At 44.4% G+C, this 15,623-nt stretch overlaps 1 protein-coding gene across 1 annotated transcript in view; it reads right to left on the bottom strand.

Annotated features, from left to right (window-relative positions):
* Positions 1-15,623, bottom strand: part of DIS3L2 (DIS3 like 3'-5' exoribonuclease 2) — a 198,126-nt gene that overhangs the window by 111,381 nt on the left and 71,122 nt on the right. The window contains 3 exon segments of the mRNA XM_035889935.1: positions 5,917-6,090; positions 12,857-13,104; positions 14,303-14,409. Of these exon segments, the coding sequence (XP_035745828.1) occupies positions 5,917-6,090; positions 12,857-13,104; positions 14,303-14,409 (529 nt within the window).

Raw genomic sequence — 15,623 nt, 5'->3', positions numbered from 1 at the left:
CCCTGTTTGTGTCTCCACTCCATGCCAAGATAACAGTCGGGTCTGTAGCAATGTTGCTTATACATGTGCTAAACAAGTCATTGCTCAGTTTCCATCAGAAACCAGAGCGTTTTTACATACCCTATTATAGCTGAGTAAGTCTTGCTCTACTTAACACTAGCTTTTTGTAGTGGAAAATCTCCAGGAAACAAGCTGTTTAATGATGTTTTATCTGACTTGCACTCATTTCTAACTAAAGTCATCCACCTGCCTTGAAAAGACATCTGTTTCAGAGGCTGACTGCTTTCCTCCAACACCCCTTGCACAGCTCCAGGCTGCCATTTTTGCCATCACCTCTAATTCTGTCAGCCAATAATCTCCTTGGGTATCTATAGCAAAGAGCATGCTGTCAAACCCTTAGTATAAGCACTGCTAATCCCTGTTACCAGCTGTAACACTCCTCAAGAAAGAAAGAAATAACAGGCAGAACTACAGTGGAGGTACTGCCCTGCTCCCAGTGTTTTCCAGTTACAAACAGTGCTACAGAGATTCCCTCTGCACTGGACAGACAGAGCAGAGCACCTCTGCTCTTCCTCCCTTATCAACCAAACGAAGGATGCTACATTACTGAATGGGCAGCCAAAATTACAATTTAGCCTTCATCAACTTGGATAGCTTTAGGTCAGTTGCAATTGAGGTCACATGCCAAAATACCAAGATGCAAATTTTAACTGAAAACTTCATTGCATTAGAGCCCTTTGCCTGCAAGAGCAACGTTCATTAACTCTGCCCTGCAAGGGAAGCAAGCGGGCATTAATTATCTCCTGCCAATGCAGTGGATCCTTGCTGTCTTCTGGTCTGATGCCCTTCGGGTCTTTTAGCCTCATGGGAGGAATGGACAGTGCTGCCATTCAGAGGGGCCTCAGCAGAGAAACGGGCTGATGGGAATCTCACAAAGCTCAAAGGGAAAAGCAAAGTCCTGCATGTGGGGAGGAATAACCCCATGCACCAGCTGGAAAGCAGCTTGGCAGAATAGGACCTGGGGTCCTGATGGACAAGTTGAACATGAACCAACAACATATCATTATAGCAAAGGTGACCTGCTGGCAACACTCTATTGGCCAAGATATGCAGTCCTTCAATCCTTCCCCTCTACTTGGCACTGGTGAGACCACAGCTGGAGTGCTGTGTCCAGTTCTGGGCTCCCCAGTACCAGGAAGCCATCAACATACTGGTGCAAGTTTGCTGAAGGGCCTCAATGATGATCAAGGAATTGGAGCTTCTGACCTACAAGGAGAGGCTGAGAGAGCTGGGACTGTTCAGCTTCAAGAAGAGAAGGCTCAGGCAGGGAGATCTTATCAATGTGAAAATATACCTGATGGTAGGCAGTAAAGAAGACAGAGCCAGACCCTTCTCAGTGGTATCTTGCAACAGGACAAGAGGCAATGGGCACAAAATACAGGAGATTCCATTTAAAGGTAAAACATGCCCATGTTTTCACTGTAAGGGTGATTGAACCCCAGAACATGTTCCTCAGAGGGGCTGTGGAATCTCCACTTTGGAGATATCCAAACCCCAAACGGACACAGTCCTGAGCAGCCTGCTCTAGTTGACCCTGCTTTGAGCAAGGGGCTTGGAGTAGATCACCTCCAAAGGTGCCCTCCAACCTCAACCATTTGGTGAGTCTCAGGAGTGCAGTTGCAGTCAGATTCTGCTCCTCAGACCACATCCATCTTGTAGATATTTCAGAGTTTCTTGCCACAGCACCCTTTCTCTGCTCAGTATTTTTAGCTCATTGTTTTGTATTTTGCCAGCTGAGAAACTGCAGTTTGTAATTTTACCTTCAGCTTCATATTTCTTCTTAAAAGTGAATACAATGTCCTGTTTATAATAATAAAATCACTAGTTGGCAGGATGACATCAAATGGAAAAAGAGAAAGCAACTGGAAAATTTAGAGCAAGCAATTTTGAGTGCCAAGTTTCACATTTGTAATAGTCCAGCGGAGGTCAACAGGCTCACTTATTATTAGGCAAATGGTAAAGAAATAGATATCCTCAAGTTCTTCCATGTTAGACTATATAAACCATCTCTACTTGAACAGGCTCTAGCACTTTCCAAAAGAATGATGTTATACATTTTCCACAGTAACACCAACAATGGGAGGCAGAACTGGTTTGCAAAGAATGGCCTTTTTTCTCTCTCCAATATTTAGGTTTTTGTTTCCCACTATGATCGGACTTTCCTGGCTTTAGTTTCTTGTCCCAGTTAAGCAGTAAAGGAAACAAAAAGATATGAATGAAATTAGAAACATTTGGAATTAGTTTTAGAAATAGCTTTTGGGTTTCTTAGATTCCTGGCTACACCTCTTCAACTGGCCTCCTCCCCCAGCCCCCATCTCCTGCACCCACCTCCGAAATTTTCATTTCCTCCTTTGCCCTGACCCCTTTTCTGTTCAGGGGCTGCATTTTGTCCCACACCATTGAAACACTAAGTGCAAAGCAAAGCAAACAAGGAAATGAAAATTACACGTTGAAACACTGGAAAAGACCGGAAAATGGTTGAAACTTTGCACCCATCAAAATTTGTTTCTATGACACTAATCCTCCAACGTTTCTCTCAAAGCAGAAACCAAACACTTCTCAAGCTTCTAATGAAAAAAATATCAATTCCAGTCAACCTGAATAATAAGATGAGAACTCTGGTCCTATCTGTATTATCACATTTAAAGTCTCTGGAAGGGAAGTTTCCTCAACCACACTATTCCGACACTTTATGAAACTTCATGCTCTCTACAAAATACAACTGCAGTATGCAATGCCAGCACCTAATACTTGCCTAGTGCTTTTCATTAGAAGTTATTGGTGCTCTTTACAAACAAGTAAGCTGGCAGTGCCCATGAAATACTTGCCTAATTTTACAAATAGATAAACCCATGCAGGTAAAAAGCAGATGTCCACGGCAAAACTGTGCACTAATGGCAGAGCAGAGAGTTAAATCAGTTAAAAGATTTCAAAGCCATTCACGAGGTTTGGATCTTTTCTGCCTTAAGTAATATTAAAATATTATGTAAACCTTTCTTTGTGAGCCATTACTGGAGAAATGAGGGAAAAAAAAAGATCTCTTGGAAGCAATTCTGCACAGGCTATGTAGGTGAGATCACAGTTGCTATCCAAACAGACTAGGCATGGCAAGAACAGGCTTCCTGTAAAACTGAAAGACTCGCAGGAAGATCAAGGAACATATTTACAAGATGGCATGGACAAAATATCCTTCCCTCCTCTTGCCCAGCCTCAGCAGCTTGGTGAAATACATTGTCTGACTTTCATCTAAAACCACACTCACAAATGCCTCCAGTGCAGAACCTCTACCTCCGTGCTCTACACACCAACTTGCAAACACACCTGACCATACTCGGGATGCTTGTTAGCAGAACACACAAGTTACCTTTGAGGAGGAAAGGGTCATTTCCCATGATGAAAGGAAACAAGGAGAAGTTATCTCAGGAAAAGGAAACACCTGAAAACCGAAGACTTTGCTTAGGTCTCGGTTCCAAATCCCAGAAGCTTAATGCATGACACTTGAAAATTTACAGCACTGTTACAGAACTGGAGAGGATTTACTAGAGATGAAAGTATTTTAAGCCAAACTCTAATGTGTGTTTACTCTAGTCAGGTGAGCAATGTGTAAACTGAATTAGGATGAGGTATTTAGAAATGTTAACGTGGCTGTTCTGGAGAAAAGATGAGTATTTCACTGTAATTTATCTTATCTTGTACTCTCAGAGCCTGACAGATCAACATGCAAAAAGTACAGTGAAGATGGGCACTCACAGAGGCAGGTGCCATTGAACATGGTGTGAGCTCCCCTGGAAAACAAGGCACAGCTCTTGTGTGCACCCAGAGCAGATACCCAGGTTCAGGTGTCCTCTTCTGGTTGCCAACCTGGGCCAGTGCATACCGGCTATTCATACAACACTGCAGACCACAACGCACCTAGTGCTAATAATGTGAAAGCTAATATTTAATACCAAGTTAAAGCCAAGCTACCCTGGGACTTGTCAAGAACAGTCTCTCAAGGTCTGATGGGCGAGACCAGAAGAGATGGAGGCTAGGTCTCCAACTGCAGGACCCCACTCAGCTACAATTCACACTACATTTACTAATAAAACTCACCTTTTTCTGGGTAGACAAACCTCTCACTGTGAGGAAACAAAAAAACCATCTGTATTTTACTTTCCATAGCTAGAAGTCTCACGTTATCTCCATATGTGTTTAGACCACAGACTAGTTAGTCAGCGGTGTGGCAGTTGACATTAAAAGGATTAGTAAATTAGCTCAAATAATTGTCTTAAAAACCTTGACTGTTAAAAGTTTATATTTGAGAGGATCAAAAGGAAATCTACTTTGTAGTGTGCACTGTGGTCAGGAAGGGGCAGAGAGGGATTTAAATGGCTTAACTGCAAAACTGTTATCACCTTGATAAGCCCCAGTGTAATAATTCAGCAATAAAAGCAAGAAATGCACTTGGAATTTGTTTCCAAAACTGATTTTCTGACTGGAAACAAGTCAAGCTCTTTATTTGCTTGAAAGAACTTGGTCAGAAGAAACAGAGAATGCTACTGAAATGTAGTCAAAATTATTTTGATATTAATAATTTGATTATTAAAAATAATCACTTTCCAGTGACTTCTGAACTGCAGCATTCAGTATCTTTTTTTTTTTTAAGCTACCTGAAGCCTACAGTCTGGATCTGGTATCTGAGTGTTACCACTGGTCAATCAGGACTATGATTCTCCCCTAGATTATTCCATTGTATGGCAACGGAAATCCAGTAAAGCTGAAGCAGTAAAGAGATTGCAGGTTACAGTGCAGAATTAGGTCCAAAGTAACATCTGGAGTCCAGGTACAGGCACAAATGGCTCATCTGCTCAAATTGCTAATGTCCATGTCAATAACACAGAAAAATTAAGAGGGAGAGGAGCTTGCTACCTATATGCAGGTGCTTGTACCAGTGCAGTGTCTTGAGGAATCAGGCTCATGGGGCTGTTTCACCTCAGCAATATGCAAGAAAGCAATGAATCTGCCAGTTGAGACAGGATGCTCTACCATAAGCAAGGGTGGGAGTGGAACACACTATATCATCTTAATAATGCATTTATTTGTTTGCTTTCTTGCACCTTCCTTTATTGCAAAGTGAGGTTCTAACAAATTACTTTTCTTTTGTCTTCAAATATTTGTATAGTGAAGACATCTCTGAAATCTGACACTTTGAAGTGCAGCAAATCCACTAGTTTTGGGTAGTCCGGCAATGTCAAGAGTGTCTACCACCCAAGAGCCTATGGAGTTCCCAAATGCTAGTGGGAACTTCACTAAGTTGCGGGGATGGCTAACGTGAGGTAGGTGGACAGCACAGAGTTGCCAGGCTGCAGGGACTGCATTTGCCAGCTGCTAACCTGATCAAGAGCCGTCATAAACTCCCCATGACACCAGTTCTTCAAAACAGAGAAAAATGTTGAGACTAGACAGGAAAACGCGGGACAGTCTCTACCTGTGCTTAAGTTTCAGAGTAACAGTGTCCAAGACCATTTGATCTGCCAGGCATTCAGAAAATCTCTGCTATAAAACTACCACTAAAATACGTAATACATTCCAGACAAAAACATAAAGCTTTCAGATTAGGTGCCAAACACCAAATTTTCAGTTTTCAATAGTTCTTTTGAGAAAAAGCCTCTTTGCCTCACAAAATACTTCTCCAAATAACTGATCTTCTGGGTTTGTAGGTACTTTAGAAAGCAGCTTCTTTCCATGCTAGCACAGGTAACGTGTAATACAGTACATTTAATAAAGTCAGTACCTTTTCAAAGCGTGATGAAAACAAAACAAAACAACCCTGCACCAACCCAAGATGGAGTGTCAGACCCCGCTTTTTGTTGTTACCTTAAATCTCTTCGTTTGGCCATCTCTGCCGGTGAGATAACCCAGGGGAGGCTCTGGGGAAGACACTCCAGGGCTTCGGGGGAAAAGTCAGAGAAATCCACACCGTACTCTGTCAGGATCCCTTCCGTTTCTGGCTCAATCTCCCCAGCCTGCCCAAGACTTTTGGCCAACTGCCTGCAAAAAGAAAGAAAGGGATGCTTTTTTTAAGTGTATGATTACTACTGTCATGTTGTTACTGTCCCTGCAGAGAGGCTGCTGAGCCCTCAAACATACTCTTTCACCCATTCACTTCTCCCTGAGTTTTGGCAGAGGACTTTGCAGGAATTCAGACCATACCATGACTTATGTCTGCTGGAGATGTAAAAATCTAGCCAGAGAGTACCCTGGGCTGCTTCGTGCATCTCATATTAAGGACATGTTTTATATTATTAGGTTTTTGCAGAGGTAAGAAAGTGTCAAATTTTCAGAAAAAAACACAAAGGGGATGAAAAAAGCACAGCCCTCCACATAGGCAGCTCTAGCTTTACACACGGCCAGTTCCCTTGAGATCCCCCTTCCTCTCCTCATCACTGAAAAGCATGTCTCACCCCTGCCACCTGAAATGGAGAACAGGTCCCCACCAGCTCCCAGGCAGCTCTGCAGAAGACAGCTCCCAGGGAGCTCAGCACACTGCTCCCCATCCCAAAGGATACGCATTTCTGCTGGGCAAACTGATGCCCTATGAAGACATCACAGGGTGTGAGGAATCCTTACTGCCTTCCTTACAGGAGTCACACACACAGACATGCCCACAGATCGTCCTTCTAATCATTTTCCAGGCTCTTTACAGGACCTAAACATTCCCAGTAGTTTGTCCCTCCTCTCCTAGCTAAGCAGAAGCCTCTGAACCAGGAGGTAACTGGAGAGGAGCCAACGATCTCGAAGCACGTCACAGACAGGGGAAACTGTCCCCCACGTGCTAATAATCTTTGATGAAGCATTCTGCACATGTGTGGATGAGGCTGCTGCTCTATTATGCTTAGAGAAAGTTTCCATCTGCTCTGGTGCAAACCCCAGCATGCATTTGTCCAAGAGCTCTGGTGTCAAATAAGCGTTCGGCTCTGGACACAGTGTGCAAACTGGGACTCCAAAGGAGTGGGGCATTTGTTCCCTCCCTGGTTACAAATACTACATGAGAACCTATGTCCCATGGTGGCTCCCCTTGTCCTCTTTGTAGCCCCCAGATTGCTCTACAGCACACAGAGGTAATTTTTTTTTTTTTTTTAATACACTGCCATTAGGGCGAATGGCACATTATAGCCAATAGAGATAATGTTCCTGACCCAAGAAAATTACAACGAAATTAAGGCAAATCCATCAAAATATCACACAAAAGTGGGGTAATAACACAGTGCAAAACCAGCCACTCTAATAAGTGTTTTTCCACTGCATAAAATACACAATCATTATATTGATCCTTCTGCTTTAATTCCAATGAGTGACAACAGGCACTAATTACTTTCCTAAATTGGGACCAAAATAGTGCACTTGTCATTTGGACAAGCAAGATGCTCTCAGGGCTTCAAACGTGCCATAAGCCCACAGAACAAATCCCATCCGTGCAGCACAAGCAAGCCCATCTTCTTTATGGGAGCACAGCTATCTCTCTTCACAACGGGAAGGGCTGCGTAATAAACCTGTCACATTGTGTAATATGCTGGAAAGGATTGCATGCTTTGTGGTGTGGTAAATTGTAGAGTTCACATTGCCTAGCTTTAAAATAAAAATGAAAACAAGGATAAAAGATATTTCCCTCCATTGTTTCAATTTTATGTACAAACTGTATGGCAGAAATACGTGCGCGTTTGGCATCGAAGCTGAGTTCCCTGCTCCTGCAGCTTGGTCCCTGTCTGATCCTTATTTTAATGTAAATAAACGAGGCATCAGTTTTATCTCCCTCTCTCTCAGTAGTAACAATAAACCAGAGAAATCACCACTTCATTTCCAACATCTACTGCCAAGCTGGGAAACCAAGCAAGGACGAGCCGTGGGTCTGCAGGCCCACCAGCACCACCAAGGATGGACTGTGGAAAAAGAATAAAAGAGGAAAAGAGAGGACATGTTGCCCTACCAAAAAGAAATGGCAAGGGCTTGAGTCTCAGGTGCCTCTTCCTCTTGGAAGTGCAGAGCTGGGAAGTGTACCAGGAGGGTGGCTGGACATCTGCACGACAGGTCGTGGAAAGCACCTCTGAATGCCAGAGCGCTTTCCAGCTCAGTCTTGAAACCCATGTTCTCTTGATCCGTTTACTGAAATTAGATTATGAACCATAAGGGGTTTACCCAGAGGTTTGATATAGGACTAATATTTTTTTATAGTAATTAACATTTGATTTACAGCATTCCAGGGAACATTTCCCAAGTACCTTGAAATAAAAAGTGTACAACTGACTTTAATTGGGGCCATGTTACAGTCACGCAGACGTGATGACTTGCATCAGAGCAAAATCTGACAGGACAGCATGTGATCAAAGGTAACACATATAGGATCACCGATGGCCCTGGAGTAACAGCCAGGCTGTAAAATCACTCATGGGGCTCCGTGGCCACCAAGGGTAGCAAGAATAGTTCAAGAGGCTTATAAACAACAACAGGCACAGGGCCCAGCGGCAGTCAGACATTCACTCCCAGGGAGTCACGGTGTCTGTGACACCCCAGGCTTACGTGTATCTTCTTTTTTTTTTTTAAATGTTAAAAGGTAAAAAAAAAATTATAATGGTTACAGACGTAAACATTTCTTTTCTGTGACGTTGATGGGGGAGCATGAGAGCACTTCGGAGGGTTCCTTGAATACCCTTGGGCTGCTGTCAGACACAGTGGCACCACGCACCCACAGGAACACGCGGCAGTTGGGGTGCTGGGCAGCACACAGCACAGGGTACTTCTGCAAAGCAGCCATAGCTGCAAGCTCATGGAACTGCTCCAGGCTGCCGACTCACCCGAGCTCGACCTCCCCTGCGTGTGCGCCTGGGGCAGAGCCACACTCATGCTGCCATCGTCCCCTTCCTGGTGACACTGATCACATCTATTCGACCACCCTACAAACATTCAAGCCCTCTCCACTCCCCAGACCCAGCTGAAACTGGCCAGTGTATTCAAAGGTTACATGATAAGAACTCTCCAAAAAGACAAAGCGTAATTACATAAGGCATGTTTCCTTTGGAAAGCCAGGCAGGCTCCCAAATGGGAGTGAATAACTTCCATGGAGACTTAACAACCTTACTCAGTATCTCCTGGAGCAGAATTGTCCACAGTCATCCTACACAGAGGATTTCTTTCAGCAGCAGGAGAACATCCTACACATCAATAAGCCACCGATCCTAGAGGGAGCTTGTACAGGAGCAAGAGAGGGGTCAGCAAGGACTACCTAGCTGCTCCCACCACCCAGGGCCCGCAGCTCACAGGCACAGCTGCACAGGCTTGATAAAGCCCAAAGGTCCCAGTGGAGATGGCAAGATGTCTGCAGGGCTGAGCACCACGGAGCCAGTGAGCTGTGTCACAGGAACCCCCAGCACCTGAGCACACAGTCCAGCCCCACTCTGCACCATGAAGCTGCCTCCCTTCAGCTGCCGGGCCACTCGCCATCGGAGCGCAGCAGCAGCACAGCGCTCCCAGGGCAGGTGGGACCACCCCATGCTGCAGAGTAGCACGGTGATAGCTGTGCCACGGGAACGCAGCTTTGCTGAGAGACAGACCCACCTGCAAGAAGGGGTTTTTGCAACAGAGCTACACTGCTTGGGAATCAGACCTTCCCTCAAGCCTTACAGTGAGCCACCCAAGGTATCTGGTCATTTCTCCTCACACCAAATACATTTATGAATTAAAAAAAAAAACAGAATGAAATGCCAGAGATTAAAAGAATTCAAGCCACTTGGATGGCTTTGGAATGAGCGTCTAGCAAAAGAACATCGTGCAACATTTCATTTTATTGGAAATGCCATGGCAAATCTTGTCACCTTGACAGACCAATATCTAAGGCCCTGAGCGAGAATACCCACAGGCCCCGTGCAACACAGAGGGAGTCAGTGATTCAACATTTTACTATTACTTTTTTTTTTTTTTTAAATAGTCTCATCCATCATTATATGCAGGGGCAAAAAGATTCTACCTTAACCGTCTCCAAAAGTGCAGAGATGTCTGGACTAATCTCCAGACAGCCCTGGACTGCGACACTGAAAAAAGGTCCCCAGAAAAGAACTGTATGTGGCATTACTTGTAATATTTATCTGGAAAAGGGGAATATTTTGGAGCTATTTTGCTTTACCTGCTACCTGAAGCAGGTACAGCTAAACGGCATTTGACTACCACAGTAAAATGAATTCACATGCAGGAGGGAGCACAGCAGCACACTGTCAGGGCATCACCAGCGGTACTGGGACACATCAGTTCCTCCCTGCTCTTTCCCAGCACAATCGGGGTGACAGGGTGCCCTTCAGAGGGGACAGTGTCTCATTGGTGACCACCAGGTGGCAATCACGACACAGAAACGCACCCCCCCCCCCCAAGGGGACCTCCAGGGACTCTCAGGTTGCCCCTGTGCAGGCGACCACCCTGGGTGGCCAGTGCCACCGCCAAGCCCTTGGCCAGAGCATGCCACTGCTCCAGCCACATGCAGTCACCACAAAGACCTGACTATGCCATGAACTGTGCTTGGAAACACAGCACTGAACTTTCCAAGGGAAAAGCTGAGGAAGGAGCATAACCAGCCTGGGAGATTTTGGCTGCAGGATGGAGAGCGCCTGGAAACACCCAAGGTACCCAGGGGAGATGACTGCCAATTGCGGAGGGAGTTTCCCTTATCGTACTTCCAGCAGACTTGGACAGTGCAGAGTGATGACCTACAGGCTCTTTAGTCCAGACACCTTCAAAACTATGGTGGTGCTGCCAAAGGGGTATCATGAAATCTGTGGGCAGAACAAGAACATTCAAAAAGCCAAGCATGCAATGAGCTGCAGATCACCTGCCCATCTCTCCTTCAGGTGGGCCATGACTACTAACATGGCTTATAAACAAGCTTATAAACCAGCCCGAAAGGAAACAGTAACTTTTGGGACCTTCAAGAGGTTTCCTTGTCTTTCAGTGTTTAAAGAAGCAGGTATTTATAGTTATAAACAAAATGGGTCACCGAGGTTTTATGCTCCCATCTCCACAAGGCACTTACTGAAGTCCCAGAGGAAATGGCTATGTATGAAGACAATCGTGGACGTTTTCTTTCCTGACAACACCCTTTACATCTTGGAAACTACCAAATCAGCCAGATGAGAATATACAATGCTGTCAGAAGCACAGATTAAAGAAACGCACATTACCCAATGAAAAAAGGCATTAGCCCATCCTCCTGATTTCCCCCATTTCTGCTGAAAAGGGGGTTGTTCATGACAAGAAGCCAAGCAACACAATCACCCTCCAGTCTTTTCTCTGTTGTAGTCAAAGAAGACAAAGAAAATCCCTGCCAATAAGAAACTTAGTCATAGTGAAGTTCACAGCACAGCCAGCCCCTAGTTAAGTGGGGCTCAAACTTCAGTTCATGCACTGCAGTTTAGCTAGGAAATACTGAGTGACTTAATGGCTCGTGAGGCTCTCAAGGGGTACACGTGAAACTCGCTATTACTGGGCACACAAAGCAGCCGCAACTGGTAATGAACTCAAACTCAGGGAAACGGGGACTTCAGTTTAGTTTACTTTTAGTTTTAGGGCTGATAGATCTGTGCCAGCATACTTTAAAAAAAAAAAAAAAAAAAAAAAAAAAAAAAAAAACCAGCTTTATGTAAGTTTTAAGTTTTACCAGGAGTTTGAGCTGAGGACTCCAAAAACCACGGTGCTGACATTGTACATCCATTGTGCTCCCCCATCAGAACAGCTTTGCAAGGGGAAAAGTTGGGCTTTATGCCCCTAACTCCCACTACCGCATATGCTCCAGATTACATCCAGATCCCCATCACCTGTAAAATTTGACCACAGCATTGCCATAGGTTAAAGTTACCTACTCTGGACCACCAACTAAGCCAGGACTACTCAGTTTTTCCCAGGATGAATAGATTTATCAATGTCCACCATTTCTTACTGAGACCCACTCAATAGGAAGCAGCGTGGCCACTCCAGGTGGGTGCTTGCCACACTGCAGCTGTTCCCAAGGAAAGAACAAAAATGCTGAGAACTACAGCGTCTTCCTCAAGGAGAGGCAAAATGAACTTGCAATGTGGATCCAGCACAGCACAGGCCATTTGAGTAGCCCTGACTTAAAATCTCCTCTTTCACGGCAGTGACTGCAATTTGAACTCTGGACAGCAATGGCTTTACAGTGCCTCCTGAAAAGCGCAGAGTGCAACACCCTTCTCATCTGCTCCAGGACAGAACAAATCTTCTCTTGATTTGTAGTATCCTTCCTTGAAGCAATAAGAATTTAAATACCACAAAAATCTGTTACTTCTTTCTACTACTTATCAGTAAAGGCTTAAAAACCAAAAATGAGCCTCACAGCTACTGATCATCTTCCTCTGGCAGAAATGAAATGTCTATGCACTGTGTACTCCTCTTACACAAAGGGAGGAAGGACTGAAAGGCTGCCAGCACCCTACGGTGCTTGCACTGATCAGGCTAAGTACCTGTGTGTCTTCCCTCTAGACTGCAAGCTCTTCTGAGCAAAGACCATACGCTCGTTAATGCTGTGATGTGCCAGCACACTGTAGCAAGCACCAAAAGAAACTAATATTACGTAGCCAGATTAACTAGTGATGAGTGAGCTGTCCTTAGCCTCACCACAGTTCATCCACCAAATGGCAGATGGATACAAGACAAGTATCTTGTTAACAGATTCCTGTCTCTATTGAATGTATCAAACTAAGTGAAACCAAGAACTCCAACTAGAAATCTGTCATTTCTACTTCCAATGGCAGCCACATACCCTGTTGCAAAGTTACTGTCTTCTTTCCAGTCCACTATGCGACAAATGAAGAGCATATTTGAATAGTCCTCAGGCCTGGTTACAAAGTCTGGAGGGCAGTCAGCCAAGGACACATAGGCCCTGGGCACTCTGTGGTCCACAGGTGAGAACATGGCACACCTCCTGAAGAGTTCACTGTTCTTGTCTGCCAGAAGCTTGATGAAGCCTGTAGCTGCCCGGGAATGCTTCTTTTCCAAAATATAGACCACCTGGAAGAGGCAAAGGTTCCTACAGTTAATACCTTCAGAGAAACTTATTTTCTTTAAGAGAATAGGGATACACAGAGGCTTAGCAGAATACCTGGAAAAATCACAAGGCCTATATCATGTTTTCCCTGTGTGTGTATAAGTGTGCGTGTATTTTTTAACCGAGTACCTATTTACAATGTATTTTCCTTGCCATCCTGCTCATGGCTATAGAAGAGGTAAGTGCCTTCCAAGTGCTAGCTCTCCACAGCAATTTTCTTGATTACAGAACAAAACCAGACAAGAAGCAGATGCTTCCAAATGCAGGGAATTAGCCACAACATACAAGCAACTCCTGTAAAATCTTTCATTTGTATCCTCGGCCTGCGATTTCGACATTCAGCACAGAACAGGCCAGTCCAAAAACAGTGCCGCTGGCGGATCCAACGCTAACCACAGGAAAGGATGTGCTGTGGGGAATTTGGCAGTTCTTTCCTCCTCTCTGTGCCTTCTGAAGTTAGGGGTTATTTTACCTTTACACAAGACGGCTTTGAAAAGAATAATAAATTACAATATCACTAAATAATTGTTCCAGAGAGGTGTTCATCCAGGCTATATTTTTGTAGACCATAATAAATCACTGGATAACAGAAATATTATAGCCGATTTCCTAAGCTTATACAGGAGAGTTCCTTCCAGAAGGTTTCAGGAGCTGCACCTCTGTGCGATTCTGAGCACTGGAATTGCCACGCTGGATGAGACCGGAGGGCAGCCCAGCCCAGAAGAGGGACCAGAATCAGAGGCTGCAAGGGAAAGCACAAGAAGTGGAAAAGACCTGACCCAGCCTGACCCAGTAGTCCTTTTCTGGTCTCCTAATATTCAGAGGTTGACTCAAATCTTGAACCAACAGCACAAACAGCCTTTCCAAAGTCTGTAAGAATTAATTCTGACAACTTTGGATATCCTGATGTTCATATCCATAGTATCCAAACTTTTTTCAGAATCTTGCTAAGTAATTTTGCGTAACAAAGGGAATTTAAACTAGGATAATTGGTAAAAATAACAAGACACTTGATTTTTATCAGATCGGACAATTATTCTCTTTGAAATGGAGAAATGAGATTCAAAGATCAACAGATGAAGATTACAAGGAGGCCAGGGCTGGTCTCCTCCAGCCTTTGGGAGCACACTCGTGCTTGCTTGTCACTCTCCATGGAGTTACCTTGGCTGTCCTCTGAAGAAACTTATCTGGGAGGAGCCTGGGATCATTCACCTTGGGTCCATCATCTTGCTTTGTTCTGTGCACAGCGCCGACCCCAACAGCCTTCGCTGCATCAAACAAGACAAACACAACAGTTACCGTAGCACGTTTCTATCACAAAGTCATGTTGGGCCTTTGCTGTAAACTATGATACAAGGTGCAGGTAGTAGACTTATTTGAAAGGAGAAAGATGTCTTGAATGTTAAGAATAGCCAAGCATGAAGCAATTATTATTTCTCCAGACTACCACAGAGAGCAGATATACATTCACCTACCATGCAGATCTGCTGAAAAACAACAAAAATAGAAATAAATCCAAACTTTACCAGTACAACTATATCAGCCACAGTAAACAAAATGGTGGTAAACACATTCTGTTTATTAAATACTAAGAACTATGTACATCTCCTGGCATTTCTTAGTTGGAGTCATTAACATTATATAAATAGCCCATTAAGTACATACATTCATTTAGTATTTAATTTCCTTTAAAAATGTTGTGCAAGGTTATAAAAGGCATGTTCATCTTTGAAACTGAAACCATATCTGCTAAGTTGACCCTCGTCAGCCGTGGACCAGGATTATCAAAAAGCGTTAGGAAAGTAATCGCTATGTATGACAAACAGCTCCCTCCCCTGAAATTTCTTCACCAGACACTGAGAATATTTAAATCAACTGTCAACCAATTTCTGGTCCTTAATTGTCAAATATTCAAGCATCTGAGTTTGAAAGTATGTGCTATAGGCAGCTAGCACACCGAGTGCATTTAGTGTCTACAAACATCCAAAGTGATTTTTGCCATGGAGAAGGCTGGGGCCGCCCCCTTCTTGAGCTGCATCCCTGCTGAGAGCCCGTGGTTACTGCTCTGACAGCAGTTTTCAGATGGAAACATCCACGTGCTCTTCTCCGGAGGACTCATGGAGGATGGATGCCTTTTTCCACTTGTATAGCAATTGCATCCATCTCAAGCACGTGTGCTAAAATCAAACCCTGAGTGTTCAAAAGAAATTTTGCTTTCTTAAAGAGAGACTGTGGCACCAACTGCAAGTTTCAAGGGACGTAGCTGTCACTGCTTTCCTTAGAAGACATGAGATAAAGCAAAGTTTCACTGAAGACTGTGCTCCAGCAGGCCAGCGGCATTGATGCACACCAGAAAGCCTCAAGGAGAACAGTGGTGACACGCAGACCCTGGCCCACAGATGACACCCATCTGTCCCGCAGGGGCCCTTGATGGAGGCTGCTGGTGACATGATGGATGAAGGGGACCAGGCTGTGGGAGGGG

This window comes from Egretta garzetta, unplaced genomic scaffold (assembly GCF_000687185.1).
Source record: "Egretta garzetta isolate BGI_Z169 unplaced genomic scaffold, ASM68718v1 scaffold172, whole genome shotgun sequence".
NCBI classification, from domain to species: domain Eukaryota; kingdom Metazoa; phylum Chordata; class Aves; order Pelecaniformes; family Ardeidae; genus Egretta; species Egretta garzetta.
The sequence above is the reverse complement of the archived record's forward strand: the minus strand, read 5'-3'. Positions and strand labels throughout refer to the sequence as shown.